This window comes from Macaca mulatta, chromosome 15 (genome assembly GCF_049350105.2).
Source record: "Macaca mulatta isolate MMU2019108-1 chromosome 15, T2T-MMU8v2.0, whole genome shotgun sequence".
In the NCBI taxonomy this organism is placed as follows: Eukaryota; Metazoa; Chordata; class Mammalia; order Primates; family Cercopithecidae; genus Macaca; species Macaca mulatta.
Genome location: NC_133420.1, coordinates 48,978,747 through 48,991,384, shown reverse-complemented (window position 1 = coordinate 48,991,384; position 12,638 = coordinate 48,978,747). Strand labels below are relative to the sequence as shown.

Genomic DNA, 12,638 nt, shown 5'->3' with positions numbered 1-12,638 from the left:
GTTTGCCTTCTCTCCCTCGGGTAGTACTGTCATTGTTTTTATAATACATCTACTGCTATGTGGACATGGTAGTTGGTTGCACGATATAAAGAAGTACTGCTCAGAATATAAGTTATAAAACATTTCAGAATAAGGCTATAAAAACTGCTGATGCCATTCCTCTGTGGTAGTCAACCTTCACTTATTATAATATAACTATACCATTTCCAGCCTTTTGTTTCCTAGATGTACGGTTAGGAAATGATTTGCCAGCTAGAGGTGAGTATTTATCTGTCTTGCAAAGGTGAAAGCTTTTGTAAGCTTCACAGCAGAGGCAAAAACCATTATGGAGAGAAGTAAGGTACTGAACAGCACAGGAAAGAAAGCCTTCTGAATTTACAGAAACCATAAACAGTAACAAAAGTTAAATGACAAGAGCTTAAGGACTACTTCAGAGTAATCCCAACATGGCTCACTGTAAGGAGGCACAGTGACTCCTACTGCTTTAAAAAAGCAGATGATTAAAAGGTAACTATGGAGCCAGGTGAGGTGGCACACATCTGTGGTCCCAGCTACTTGGGAGGTTGAGGCAGGAGGATTGCTTGAGCCTAGTTTGAGGCTGCAGTGATCGCACCATTGCATTCCAGCCTGGGCAACAGAGCGAGACCCTGTCTCTCAAAAAAGAAAAAGGTTAACTGTGGAAAGTGATGAACATGTTAATTTGTTTGACTGCAGTACTATATGTATAACAAGATGTCATGTTGTATACCTTGAGTATGCACAACAAAAAAATTAAAGGAAAAAATTACTTATCATTATTTTAAAAACAATCAAATAAATTTATTTTATTTTATTTTTGAGACAGAGTCTCACTCTGTCGCCCAGACTGGACTGCAGCAGCATGATCTCAGCTCACTGCAACCTCTGCCTCCTGGGTTCAAGGAATTCTCCTGCCTCAGCCTCCCGAGTAGCTGGGATCACACCTGTGTGCCACCACGCCCAGACACTTTTTGTATTTTTTGTAGAGACGGGGTTTCACCCTGTTGGCCAGGCAGGCTGGTCTCAAACTCTTGGCCTCAAGTGATTTACCCGCCTCGGCCTCCCAAAGTGCTGGGATTACAGGTGTGAGCCACTATGTCTGGCCTAAAAACAATAAAATAAATTTGAAAGAAAAACAAAGCAAATGCTCTTCTTAGGAGGCCTAAACGGAGGATGAAAGGGGCACTGGTGGAAAGATGGTGAGAAGAGGCACAGGGCCCACGTGCCCACTTAGAGCGAGCAGGACAGCAGACTGCCTGAGTTTCCTTCTCTTGAAAAGGACTTCCGAAAATTTAATGTGCACACCAGCCACTCAAGGCTCTTGTTAAAAATGCAGATTCCGGTTCAGCAGGCCTAAGCTGGGGCCAGAGAGCCTGCATTTCTAATGAAGTCCCAGGTAACACGGGTGCTATGGCTTCAAAGAGCACAGTGAGCAGCAAGGTTCTAGAAAACATGGTGTATCTAAGCACGTTCTTTGCTCTGGCAGAAAAAGAAATGGGACACAGAAACAGAAACCTGTTAGAATTAGGGGAGAACAAACATGAGGAATAACATGGAATGTATTTACTTACAGGTGACTCTGGGTTTATCCTTGATACCACAAGAGGCATCTTTTGATCCACTCCTCCCTGTAAACATTTTAAAGTAAAAAAAAAAACAATGTTTTTTAAGTTAAAAAAAAAAACAAACAAACACTGGAGTAGCCACAGCATCAACAACATGGAGGTACCAATAAATGTGAGTCTTTGGTACAGCGAGGCTTCAAACTTCACTATCGCTGATTAGAATCACACGTCATTTCAGAAATACGGAACAAATTCCTGACCCCTCGATCCAGCGGGCTGACCAGGACTCTGTTCAGAAGCCTCCCTCTGCCATCCCCACAGTTCATGAACTAAAAGATGCACTCAGAGAGAGCAAGCTCCTCCTTAAAAACGCAGACGCCCCCAGGAGAGGGACTCCACAGCATGTCTTCCGAGTGCTGCTAGAAAAGGGGGCTTTCAGCAGAGGTGAGCAAGGCTTGGGAAAGGGGCGCACCCTGTGAGCGCATCTGGCTGTGAGCGCTGGTGCTCAACACAGCTGCTGGGGCAGATGAGGGTGTGCGCGATGGCAGCTGGTGGGTAGGGGACCACCTGCCCTCACTTTGTCCTAGAGCAGGGGTGAGTACACGTTTCCTGTAAAGGGCCAGAGAGGCTTTGTGGGAGTGAGGGGTCTGATGCAACTGCTCAACTCTGCAGTCATTAACCCACCAGTAAACAAATAGGTGTGGCTGTTACCAAAAAAACTAGTTACAGAAACAGATGGGATTTGGCCTATGAGTTTAGTTTGCAGATCCTGCTTAAACGTGCCTGGAGGAGAGTGGTGGCCCTGCAGGTTGAACTTGAATTGTTTTCTCTTATCAGCTTCAGCAATGCTGAGGGGTTCTCTTAATAGCATTCCTGAAGTGGGTAGATCTGTTTGCCAAGTGTGTGCCCTCATCTCTTGGAACCTCAGTATTGATTTGCAAAATGGGTTTAAAAATACTGACCTTACCACTTATTATCAGAACTTAAGAAGGTGCTATGAATCTAGTGCATAGCCAATGCCAGGCACAGAGCCGGCACTTGGCCTTTGACAGCTGTTAAGGCCACATTAAAAAAAACCTCTCAATTCTAGGCTGGGCACAGTGGTTCACACCTGTAATCCCAGCACTTGGGAAGGCCAAACCGAGTAGATTGCTTGAGGCCAGGAGTTTGAGACCAACTTGGACAACATGGTGAAACCCCATATCTACAAAAAATATGAAAAATATTAGCTGGGTATGGTGGTGCATTCTGATAGCCCTAGCTGAGGTGGGAGGATCACCCGAGCCTGGGGAGGTCGGCGCTGCAGTGAGCTGCGATCGTGCCACTGCACTCTAGGTTTGGGCGATAGAGTGAGTTTTTTTCCTCAAAAAAAAAAAAAAAAAAAAAAAAGAAAAGCCAAAAAACTCAAACTAAACAAAAACAAAAAAACTCCCCAACTCTCAATTCTGAGGGTTGAATCAATTTCCTTATGCAACTCGGGAATGCAGCACATTTCTAATGCAAATTAAAAACTCATGGAAAGACTGCTTCACAGCACAAAACTTCCTTTATAAATACACAACGTACCTTAAGATTAAATCCAAATTTTCCATCTTCATCTGGTGTGATACGGATCAAGACTAAGTAGCCGTCACCATTATCATTCTGGAAAACGTTTGAAAGTGGTCATTTACATTACATTTCTCTCCAGCAGTTGGTGATAAGATATTTTCATTTAGTCAGAGCTACTCAGCTGCCCACAAGGGGTCTGGAAGCCCTGGCCGGGTGGGTCACCCGGCTGCCTGCGCTCGCTCACCTTGTCACAGTAGTACTGGCTGGTATCCTCGGTGGAGCCCCCTTTGGTCACCCTGTGGAAGTCATCTAAGAACTGCTGATCAACGCCGTCAGGTGAGCAGGAGCCTGGAGCATTTGAAGACGGAGACACGGAACTGGATGACTTTTGGGTCCGGTAGCTTTGTGCTGGATTGTTCTCAGATAGACTCCTTCATCATGGGGAATGAGGAGACATTAATAACTGGGTTACTGTTTTATTAGAGCAAACACTGCTGACTGTAGGGGCCTGGCACCTGGGGGCTATATGTTTCCCTGGAGCCTCAGCTGCACGGGTTGTCAGCAGGATTTGAGTACACTCAGGGCGCACTGACCACCCCCGCCCACATCTGGCCTAGACATTGTCACTGGTTTTGGGGAAAAGGGATAGGAGGCAGGGTGGATCTGGAAACTGCTGAAAACTCTGCTCCCTTCCCTGCTGCTTTAGAAGGGTGAAAGGGAGATGTGTCCAGCTACTCTGGTGGTTTCATTACTGAACCAGGCTCTGCCAGGCAAGCTCATGCAGATGCACGGCTCATCCCTTCTGAAAGCTTTTTTCCTTCTGTCTAATTTCTGCGGATGGTTCTGCTTCATAGGACTCTTGCCTCCTCAAAGGAAACGGGACTGTTGTTGATGTGCATTCAGGAGAATTTATATTATTCCTAGTTGGCATGATTTGCCTGTGACATCCATGAACTGCCACGCTGAGATGTTTCATTTTCCTCTATCTAACATAGTTTCTTCTGTATCGTGGAGCTGCAATGTTCAGTATGGTAGCCACTAGTCACATGTGGCTACTCAAATTTAAATAAGTTAAGACAAGAAACCAGAGACACCTCACAGGCTCACTAGCCACACGCGGCCAGTGGCTCCTGTATGAGACAGTGCAGTGAGAGAACATTCCACCACGGCAGGAAGTCCTGCTGGACAGCGCTGTCTTAGAGAGTTACAGATGATGAGAACTGAACAGACCTTTGTGGTCATTTGTTCTAACTCCCAGTTCACAGGTGAAGAAACTGAGGTCAGGAGGGGCTGAGTAACTCGCCCAGGGTCCCGGGGCTTTCTCCTCACTTAGCAGACAGAAGCCTGACCGATGTGCGTCCTGAGCCTTTCTTCCCTCTCCAGGCCATGCAGAGCCCACTCCCAAGACCCCCATTTCTAACCCCTCAGGGTCACAGGGATTAACCAACCCTGCTGTCACTGTAGAGGACAGGACCCTTGAGTCTCTGCATCACCCACACCAGCCCCTTCCGGAGTCACAGGCCCAGCACAGATACCTTACAGGGCTGATGAATGTGGGGCTCTCCTACATTCTAAGACTCTGCCCCACCCTAACCTCATCCAAAGTGAAGTGAGGGGAGAAGCGCAGAGACCAAGTTATTCAGTGAAACCCAGACAAAAGACAGCTGCTACCACCTCTTTCTTGACCTTTATTTCAATCCCTTATCCATGGATTTTTCATAAAATTGGTGATTCTCTTTCTCCTAGTGAGTTTATACGAGCTTAATTTAAATATAAAATCTGTATCATATTCACACAGAATGATTCATAATCACAATCTATTTGAATAAAATATTCAGTGACAGACCAATGGAGAAACACAGCTATACGTAGGACAAGAGTCTGGCCTTATGGTGTCCAAGTGGCTGGTTGGGGGTAGGGTGTTATGGATGGTAAGACATTTCAGAGAGAGAATATTTTGGAATTGAAGTTGTACACAAGTTTTCAGATTGAAAAAGAATGACTTTCAATGATGTCAAAGCGAGTTTTAAAAAATTCCCCCCAAATACGGCATTTTTGCTAGGTTTCACTGTTTACAAGAGCATCACCTAGTGGCAGAAAGGGCAACTGCTTGGCAGTTACAAAACAAGTTAAAAGGGTATTTCCAGTTCTCGTTCTGTCTGTCTCTGTCTCTGCCTCTGTCTCTCTCTCCCTCCCCACACCCCCCGATCCATTTTTTTTTCTTTTGAGACAGGGTAATGCTCTGTTGCCCAGGCTGGGTGCCGTTTCGTGACCACAGCTCACTGCAGCCTTGATCTCCTGACTCAAGAGATCTTCCTATCTTGGTCTCTTGAGTAGCTGGGACCACAGGCATTCACCATGTCCAACTAACTTTGATTTTTTTTTTTTTTTTTTTTGAGATGTTGTCTCACTCTCTCACCAGGCTGGAATGCAGTGGTGCAATCTCAGCTCACTGCAACCTCCACCTCCCGGGTTCAAGTGATTCTCCAGCCTCAGCCTCCTGAGTAACTGGGACTACAGGTGCCCACCACCACGCTCAGCTAATTTTTTATATTTTCAGTAGAGACGGGGTTTTACCATGTTGGCCAGGATGGTCTCGATCTCTTGACCTCGTGATCCACCCGCCTTGGCCTCCCAAAGTGCTGGGATTACAGGCGTGAGCCATGGTGCCTGGCCTTTTAAAAATTGTTTGTAGACACAGGGTCTCACTATGTTTCCTAGGCTGGTCTAGAACTCCTGGTCTCAAGCAATCCTCCTGCACTGGCCTCCCTAAGTGCTGGGATTACAGGTGTGAGCCACCATCCCCAGCCCTATTTTTCTTTCTTGATTTAAAACTCAATGGTCTGTCTAAACCAGCCCATGGTATTAAATGACAACAGTACTACTACTATTACTACTGCTGCTAGTACTAATACTATATTCCAAGTCATTTTATGCCCCAACCTATTTTTCTTTTTCTTTTTCTTTTTTGAGATAGAGTCTCACTCTGTCGCTCAAGCTGGAGTGCAGTGGTGCAGTCTCGGCTCACTGCAAACTCCACTCCTGGCTTCACGCCATTCTCCTGCCTCAGCCTCCTGTGTAGCTGGGACTACAGGCGCCCACCACCATGCCCGGCTAATTTTTTTTTTTTTTTTGTATTTTTTGTATTTTTAGTAGAGACAGGGTTTCGAATGGTCTCGATCTCCTGACCTCGTGATCTGCCTGCCTCTGCCTCCCAAAGTGCTGGGATTACAGGCGTGAGCCACCGCACCTGGTCTGCCCTAACCTATTTTCTAAGCAGGGTTGGAGGGGTTACTGTCAGTCATTTATTTCAACAAATGGCTGATTTTTGGCCTGCTCAACTGTGTACACAGGTGCTCTGCAGGGCGTGGTGATGTTCTGTTCAGTGTGCAAGATGGACAGACAGACAAGGAAGAGGACATCAAATGAAGAGATGCAATGAGTATGTGGCAGCTGGCCACAGCACAGGGTGGCCAGGGGTGAAGGCACCAAAGCCCTAGCATCTCCTCCGTCGCTGGGAGAATGCAGTGTGGCTGAGGAGCGCAGGGGAGCCGCCCCATCACAAGTGGAGTGAAGAAAGGGACAGGATGCGGGATGCAAGAAGACGGTGAGGGTGGGATGGAGCCAATGACTAGCGGGAGGAAGGAGCAGGAGAGGTTTGTCCCTGAGGCAGGATGAGGGGACACTGTGGAGGAGCCAGTGTGGGACTGACCACACCCTGGTTCTTGGGGAGAAAGGGGCAGAGACAGAGAAACGTGAGACACACACTCACCATCAGTCAGACAAACAAGTATTCACCCTCCAGAAAACACATGCTTCCGAACTGTAAAGGCAGCAGGCATCAGAAAGAAACACACCCATGAAAGAAACACTCCCCAAGAAGCTCTCCTGAAACCATGGAGAATTACAAAGACCTCCCCAGCCCCCGCCTGTGAAAGGGGGCAAAGTCCTGCTCTCAGATTGCAGTGTGAAGGAACAGGGGCCCTGTTTTGGGAGCTTCTCAAGGTCAGGAGACCCTTGTGCTCTTTCTGTTCCTCTCCTAGTGCTCGGAACACAGGACCAGGCACACGGGGAGTGCTCAACTGAAATGCTGAGTGAATGAAGAATAAAACTTCTTGGCAAGGTACCAAGAGGATCGCCCGAGGTGACTGGGTGAGTTACACTAAAAGAGCAAGGAATTTACTCAGAAATCTGGAAGCTCAGGTGCAAAGAGAAGGCGGGTTAAATGGTTCTCAGCATCTGCAAGATCAGAGCTTCTGAGAATGTGCTGTGCACACAAATCAGCTGCGGTCCTGCTGAATGCAGAGTATGATTCGGCCGGCCTGTGTGGGTCTGAGATTCTGCATTCCAACCAGCTCTCAGGTGCTGCAGCTGCTGGCCTGTGGCCACAGCTGGAATAGCATGGCGCTAGAGGAACGCATACCAGTTCCCCCAGAGGGCAGTTTCTTCTGAATAAAATTCCTGGAGAAATGTCCCACATGGCTCCTTACATAAGGGTCCCTGAGTGACAGAAAGAAGACTGTCTTCCCATACACATTGTTATGACATGGAGACAGTCTCCACAGGAAACAGCTCATCTGGGGCTGTAATAAATGCCAAGGGCACAAGATCAAAGTGGCAGAAGGGACATGGTTCAGGTATGGTGCTTTCTGAGCTTGCAATCTCTTTCCTGCTGGAACAACAGATCATGAATCTGACTAGGCTTTCCCTACAGATATCAGACACCTATTGGCAAGAAAGCACTTGCTAAACCTCAGTCAATTCATCCCTGAATCCTCTGAGGGGAATTTCTCATTGACAGATGTCCTGCAGGGGCACCTACCACATAGTCCTGCTCACAGGTGACAGTTACGAAACTTGTCAAAGTAAATATGTTTGAGTTCTTGGGGTACAGATAAATATGGTGTGATGTTGCTCATGTGATATGGACACATGATGTGGAAGTGGCAGAGGGGGCATTCCATTGTGAAAACTTAGGAGTTTGTATCCCGGGGTCCCATCCAGTTTCATCTAACCATTTGTCCGCCCATCCGTCCGTCCGTCCGTCCATCTATCCATCCACCCACCCATCCATCCATCCACCCACCCACCCATCCATCCACCATCCATCCAGTCATTGAATGTCTATTAAATGCCAAATACCCATGTCAGGTTTTAAGGAAGGAGAGGTGAATGGGGCACTATCCCTGCCCTCAAAGAATTCATTGTCCACAGGAGAAGAAATACAATTAACCAAGTAATAATATTATCATGCTACAGTGGAGATGCTCAGATGTCTAGCGTACCGTATGAGGCCAGGAGAGGCTTCCTGGGTCAGGTGCACTTGAGCTTGAGTTTGAAAGATGAATTAATAGGAGATTGAACAGGTAGTTAAGTGGGAAAAAGAGGGCATTCTGGCAAAACATTGATAATAACAAACAAACAAAAGCAGCAGCACAGGTAAAGGCAGGAAATGTTGAAAAAGCAGATAAAAGGTATTTAAACAGGGAGTGACATTCTTGGATGTGTATTTCAGAATGATAAATTTGCTATTCTTGTGAAGCATGGTGTGGAAGGAGGTGACACCAAAGACGGGGACGGTTTGGACACGACTGAGCTAGACTGTGTAAGAGATGATGGTGGCTGCACGGGGGCAGTGCAGTGGGGATGGCGGAGGAATCAAACACAAGAGATGTCTGGGAGGTAGAATCAACAAGATGAGAAATGGAATAAGGACAGTGAAAGAAAAGGAGGAGTGAGGGATGACTGATGTTTCCAATAGGTGCAAACCGGGTAGTATTGAAACAATGGCCTCTCCTTACCAAAACACAGGAACAGCCATGAGCTGGACACCAACATGAATAGCTGAGACTGGATCATGCTGGGTTTCAGGTATTTTAGACGTGCACATGCAAGTGGGCCCAAATAAGAAGGCAAGGTTCACGGAAAAGGGACATAAACACTCTGAACAAAATCCTGTCCCTGCCTGGTGTCCTCTGGAGGGACATGTAGAATGGTATGCAGATCCTTCCTCCACATTCAGATCTGGTGCCACCCTCTAGAAGGGCTCACCTGCACTTGGAGAATGGTGGTTACGAGGGTGATGGGTGGAAAGTGACTACACTGGAACTGTCTAGCTGAAGGAACAGTAACCAAGGCTGGCAGGTGGAACTGGGAACAGACACCATCTGTGTTGTCCTGAGAGTTCAAGGCAGGAAGCTTGATGCTGGGTCAGTGTCAAGGAGGCTTCCAGCACAGCTTGGGAAGAACGGTGGGCACCTGGGTTGTCTAATGACAGAGCACACTGCTGCACTATAAGGGACTCTCCATTGCTGGCAGGGGGCTCAGTCCTGGGGGGACCCACAGTAGCGTTGGGGGAATTCCTACACTGCCGCCAAAGCTGAAGAAGGGGAATCCCCTAGGCTCCTTCCAGTGAACAGAAGTTTTTATTTTTATTTTTGAGACAAGGTCTCACTCCAATGCCAAACTTGGGAGTGCAGTGGTGCGACCACAGCTCACTGCAGCCTCGACCTCCCGGGCTCAAATGTTTCTCTCACCTCAGCCTCCCGAGTAGCTAGGACAACAGGCAGACAACATTGTGCCCAGCTAATTTTTGTATGTTTCACAGAAATGGGGTTTTGCCATGTTGCCCAGGCTGGTTTTGAACTCTTGGGATCAAGCAATCTGCCCAGTATGACCTCCCGAAGTATTGGGATTAGAGGCGTGAGCCACTACGCCTGGTCGGCACGGAATTTTTGAAATAAAAAGCCATGGCTGCCCCACATCCCATGGAAGAAGGCAGGCTCTAAGGAAAGAGTCAAACAAACAGCAAAAAGTTATGCAGGCATGAAGCCCCATCCACTCGGAGGGTGTCATGCTGGTGACCCATCGAGACAACTATGATAAAACAGCGACGGGAAAGTTTCTCTAGTACAACTCTGAACTTCTCTACAAAGTGTTTCCCCCAGTTTCTGTTCTGCATGTCTCTTTCTTCAGGAAACATCCTCTCCCTTTCATCTCGGTGGAGACTGGTAGGTTTTTCATTTCTGCCATGAAGGAAACTTACTTCTGTGCAGAATTTGGTCTTCACTCGGAAGCAGGGAAAGGAACACACAATGGCTGATAGAACCTTGGGAGCAACAAAAGAGTGCAGCCTACTTGGGCACAAAGCAAACTGCCAAGGATTCGTAACTATAATCATCAACTTTGCTGTGCTGCTATAAATATGGAACAAACCAGCAAGTGACTCATCCGCTAAGATGGCACTCAGGCAGCCTGAGCTGCGCCACTCTGGGTTTACAGCCAAATCTAACCGCTCTTTTTCTTTCTTTCTCTCTTTCTTCTCTTTTAAACGAGTACGGAACATCACACTTAATTCTTCTTCTTAAAAGGAACCCTCCTCGCTGTCTGTGGTATTATTCATCTGATTTCTCTGACAGAATGCTTCTTTTTGCCTCTTAACACAAATCTGCTGTATAAAACATGTCAAACATTTCTTAAACATTTTGCAAATACTCACAGAAACGAACGAACAGGTTTTTTTCCTCTCACCAAGTACAGACCAGTCTGTACTTCTTACCTGGGGCAATGGGGGTCCCCAGACCCTCAGGGGGGCCAGCCTCCTCTGAAGACCCAGCACGAAGTGGCTTCCCACCAGCAGGAAGAGCTCTCCTACCTAACAGAGGTGGCAGGGGCTGCTTTTCTAGCTGCTCACCCCACTTGCAGAGGACAGTCACTAACTTGACCGCCTGACATGTCTATTGTCAGTACACCTGGCAAAACCCTGCAAGGAAGCCTGCCTTTGAACCACCATTATTTGCTATTCTTAACATTTAGGTGCAAGGTAAGAAGTGCCCCAAGATGACACATTTTACAAGGTCTCAAGAAGGGGTTTCAAGAAGAATCACTGTGCAATGTGTAGGAACGAGCAGGGCCAGAAATCACTTACATCAAACAGTGCTTGAGGGAGCGAATTTTAAATCTTATTTAATTTTAATGAACTGAAATGTAAATAGTCCTATGGAGCTGGTGGCTCCTATATTGGACTATAAAGGTCTAGATGCTCCATGATGGGACTGCAGACCATAGGAGGAAAATCTGATGTAGGACATACTGTTCCCTAAGCCCCCCTTCTCCTTTCACCAAAGCGACAGAGCCCTGGAGTGTGGCAGCGCAGGCTGATAATGTGCTATTTGCCCAGCTGGCCTGGAGGTTCCTGAAACAACTTCTCTAATTTGCTCTGGCGTTCCCCTCAATGACCAGCCAAGGATGTAGAAAGGGTACCCCTGGACTCGGGAATGAATGCAAGCCCTCTAAAGCATCCACATGTCATTGGACAGAATGCATCCCTCCCCACCTGGCACTGATTGCATAAAGACACAGAGGGTGCTGGACTGTGAGGGCGCAGCTGGGTGAGTGGTGTGGAGCACCCAGACTGCAAGCAAGGTGATGATTCCAAACCTACTCCCACATGAATTCTGTTTGAAAAATGCACTTTTCACTTGTAGATATTCTAGGAGTTCACTCCCCTTTAAATGAATGATGCAATAAACGTGTTAGTCTAGATGCGTGCTGCTGGCAACACTTTCTGCAATGATGGGAATGGGCTGTATCTGTGCTGTCCAAGATGGAGGCCACCACTCCTGTGTGGTTGTCAAGCACTTCAAAGGAGGCTCGTGTGACTGAGGAACTGAATGCTTACATTTTTATTATTTTAATTAATTTAAATCTGAATAGACACCTGCGGCTGGTGGATGCTGTACTGGACAGCAAAGGTCTAGATGCTGTAAAATTCTGTGATGGGACTGCAAACCACCGCAGGAAGCTCTGACGTGGCAGGCTTGAGTGGGTTTCCCAGAACCCTCGAACAGTTCCCTAAACCGTTTTCTCCTTTTGCCAAAGCCACAGAGCCCCACTGCAGACTCAATACGGCTCTAGTCACACTTGCCTGCACTCCTGCCTTGTATTTATAGATGTGCTTGTGATTTGAAAAGCTACAAAGTCACACAAAGGAACTCACAATCATCCACTGTAGCCCTGACAAAGGGGCAGCAGGCTGCAAGTTGGAACAAGAGATAGTAACCATTTAGCAAAAGCATCATCCAGGCTCAGGTCACAAGGAAAGAATGAACACAGGGATTATTTAACCAGAGGTGTTAAGAACACAGATAAACTGGAAACCATGTTTGCTCTGGGCAAGGACAGAGGAGAGGTAGCAGCCTCACACATAAATGGGAAGGAGATTTGCAATTTACCTGCGAATGCCTGGAGTACAATCAGAATGCATTTGATGCTTTCAGCCTACTAGCTACAGTGGTGAAAAACATATAGATTGACTAAAGTGCCTGCTTGCTAATCCTCGGCTGTTAGGGGGGCATTATCTTTCTGTATTTTAGACTTAGTATGAGGCTTAACAGAATAGATGCCCGATGACTATGGTTGACTTCCTAACAGTTGATCCTTTACTATCATGCTTTAACCTAATTTATAATCTATGCCTTCCCTACTTAAAAAAATGATTTGCGA

The 12,638-nt window shown here is 46.9% G+C and overlaps 1 protein-coding gene across 29 annotated transcripts in view; it reads right to left on the bottom strand.

Annotated features, from left to right (window-relative positions):
* PTPN3 (protein tyrosine phosphatase non-receptor type 3) overlaps window positions 1-12,638 on the bottom strand; it is a 122,430-nt gene that overhangs the window by 29,443 nt on the left and 80,349 nt on the right. For all 29 annotated transcript variants that reach the window (XM_077968358.1, XM_077968353.1, XM_077968350.1 and 26 more), the window contains 3 exons: window positions 3,379-3,565; window positions 3,150-3,227; window positions 1,590-1,646 (listed from right to left, as the gene is read on the bottom strand). In XM_077968358.1, coding sequence (XP_077824484.1) covers window positions 1,590-1,646; window positions 3,150-3,227; window positions 3,379-3,565 — 322 coding nt within the window. The remainder of the gene's footprint in view (window positions 1-1,589; window positions 1,647-3,149; window positions 3,228-3,378; window positions 3,566-12,638) is intronic.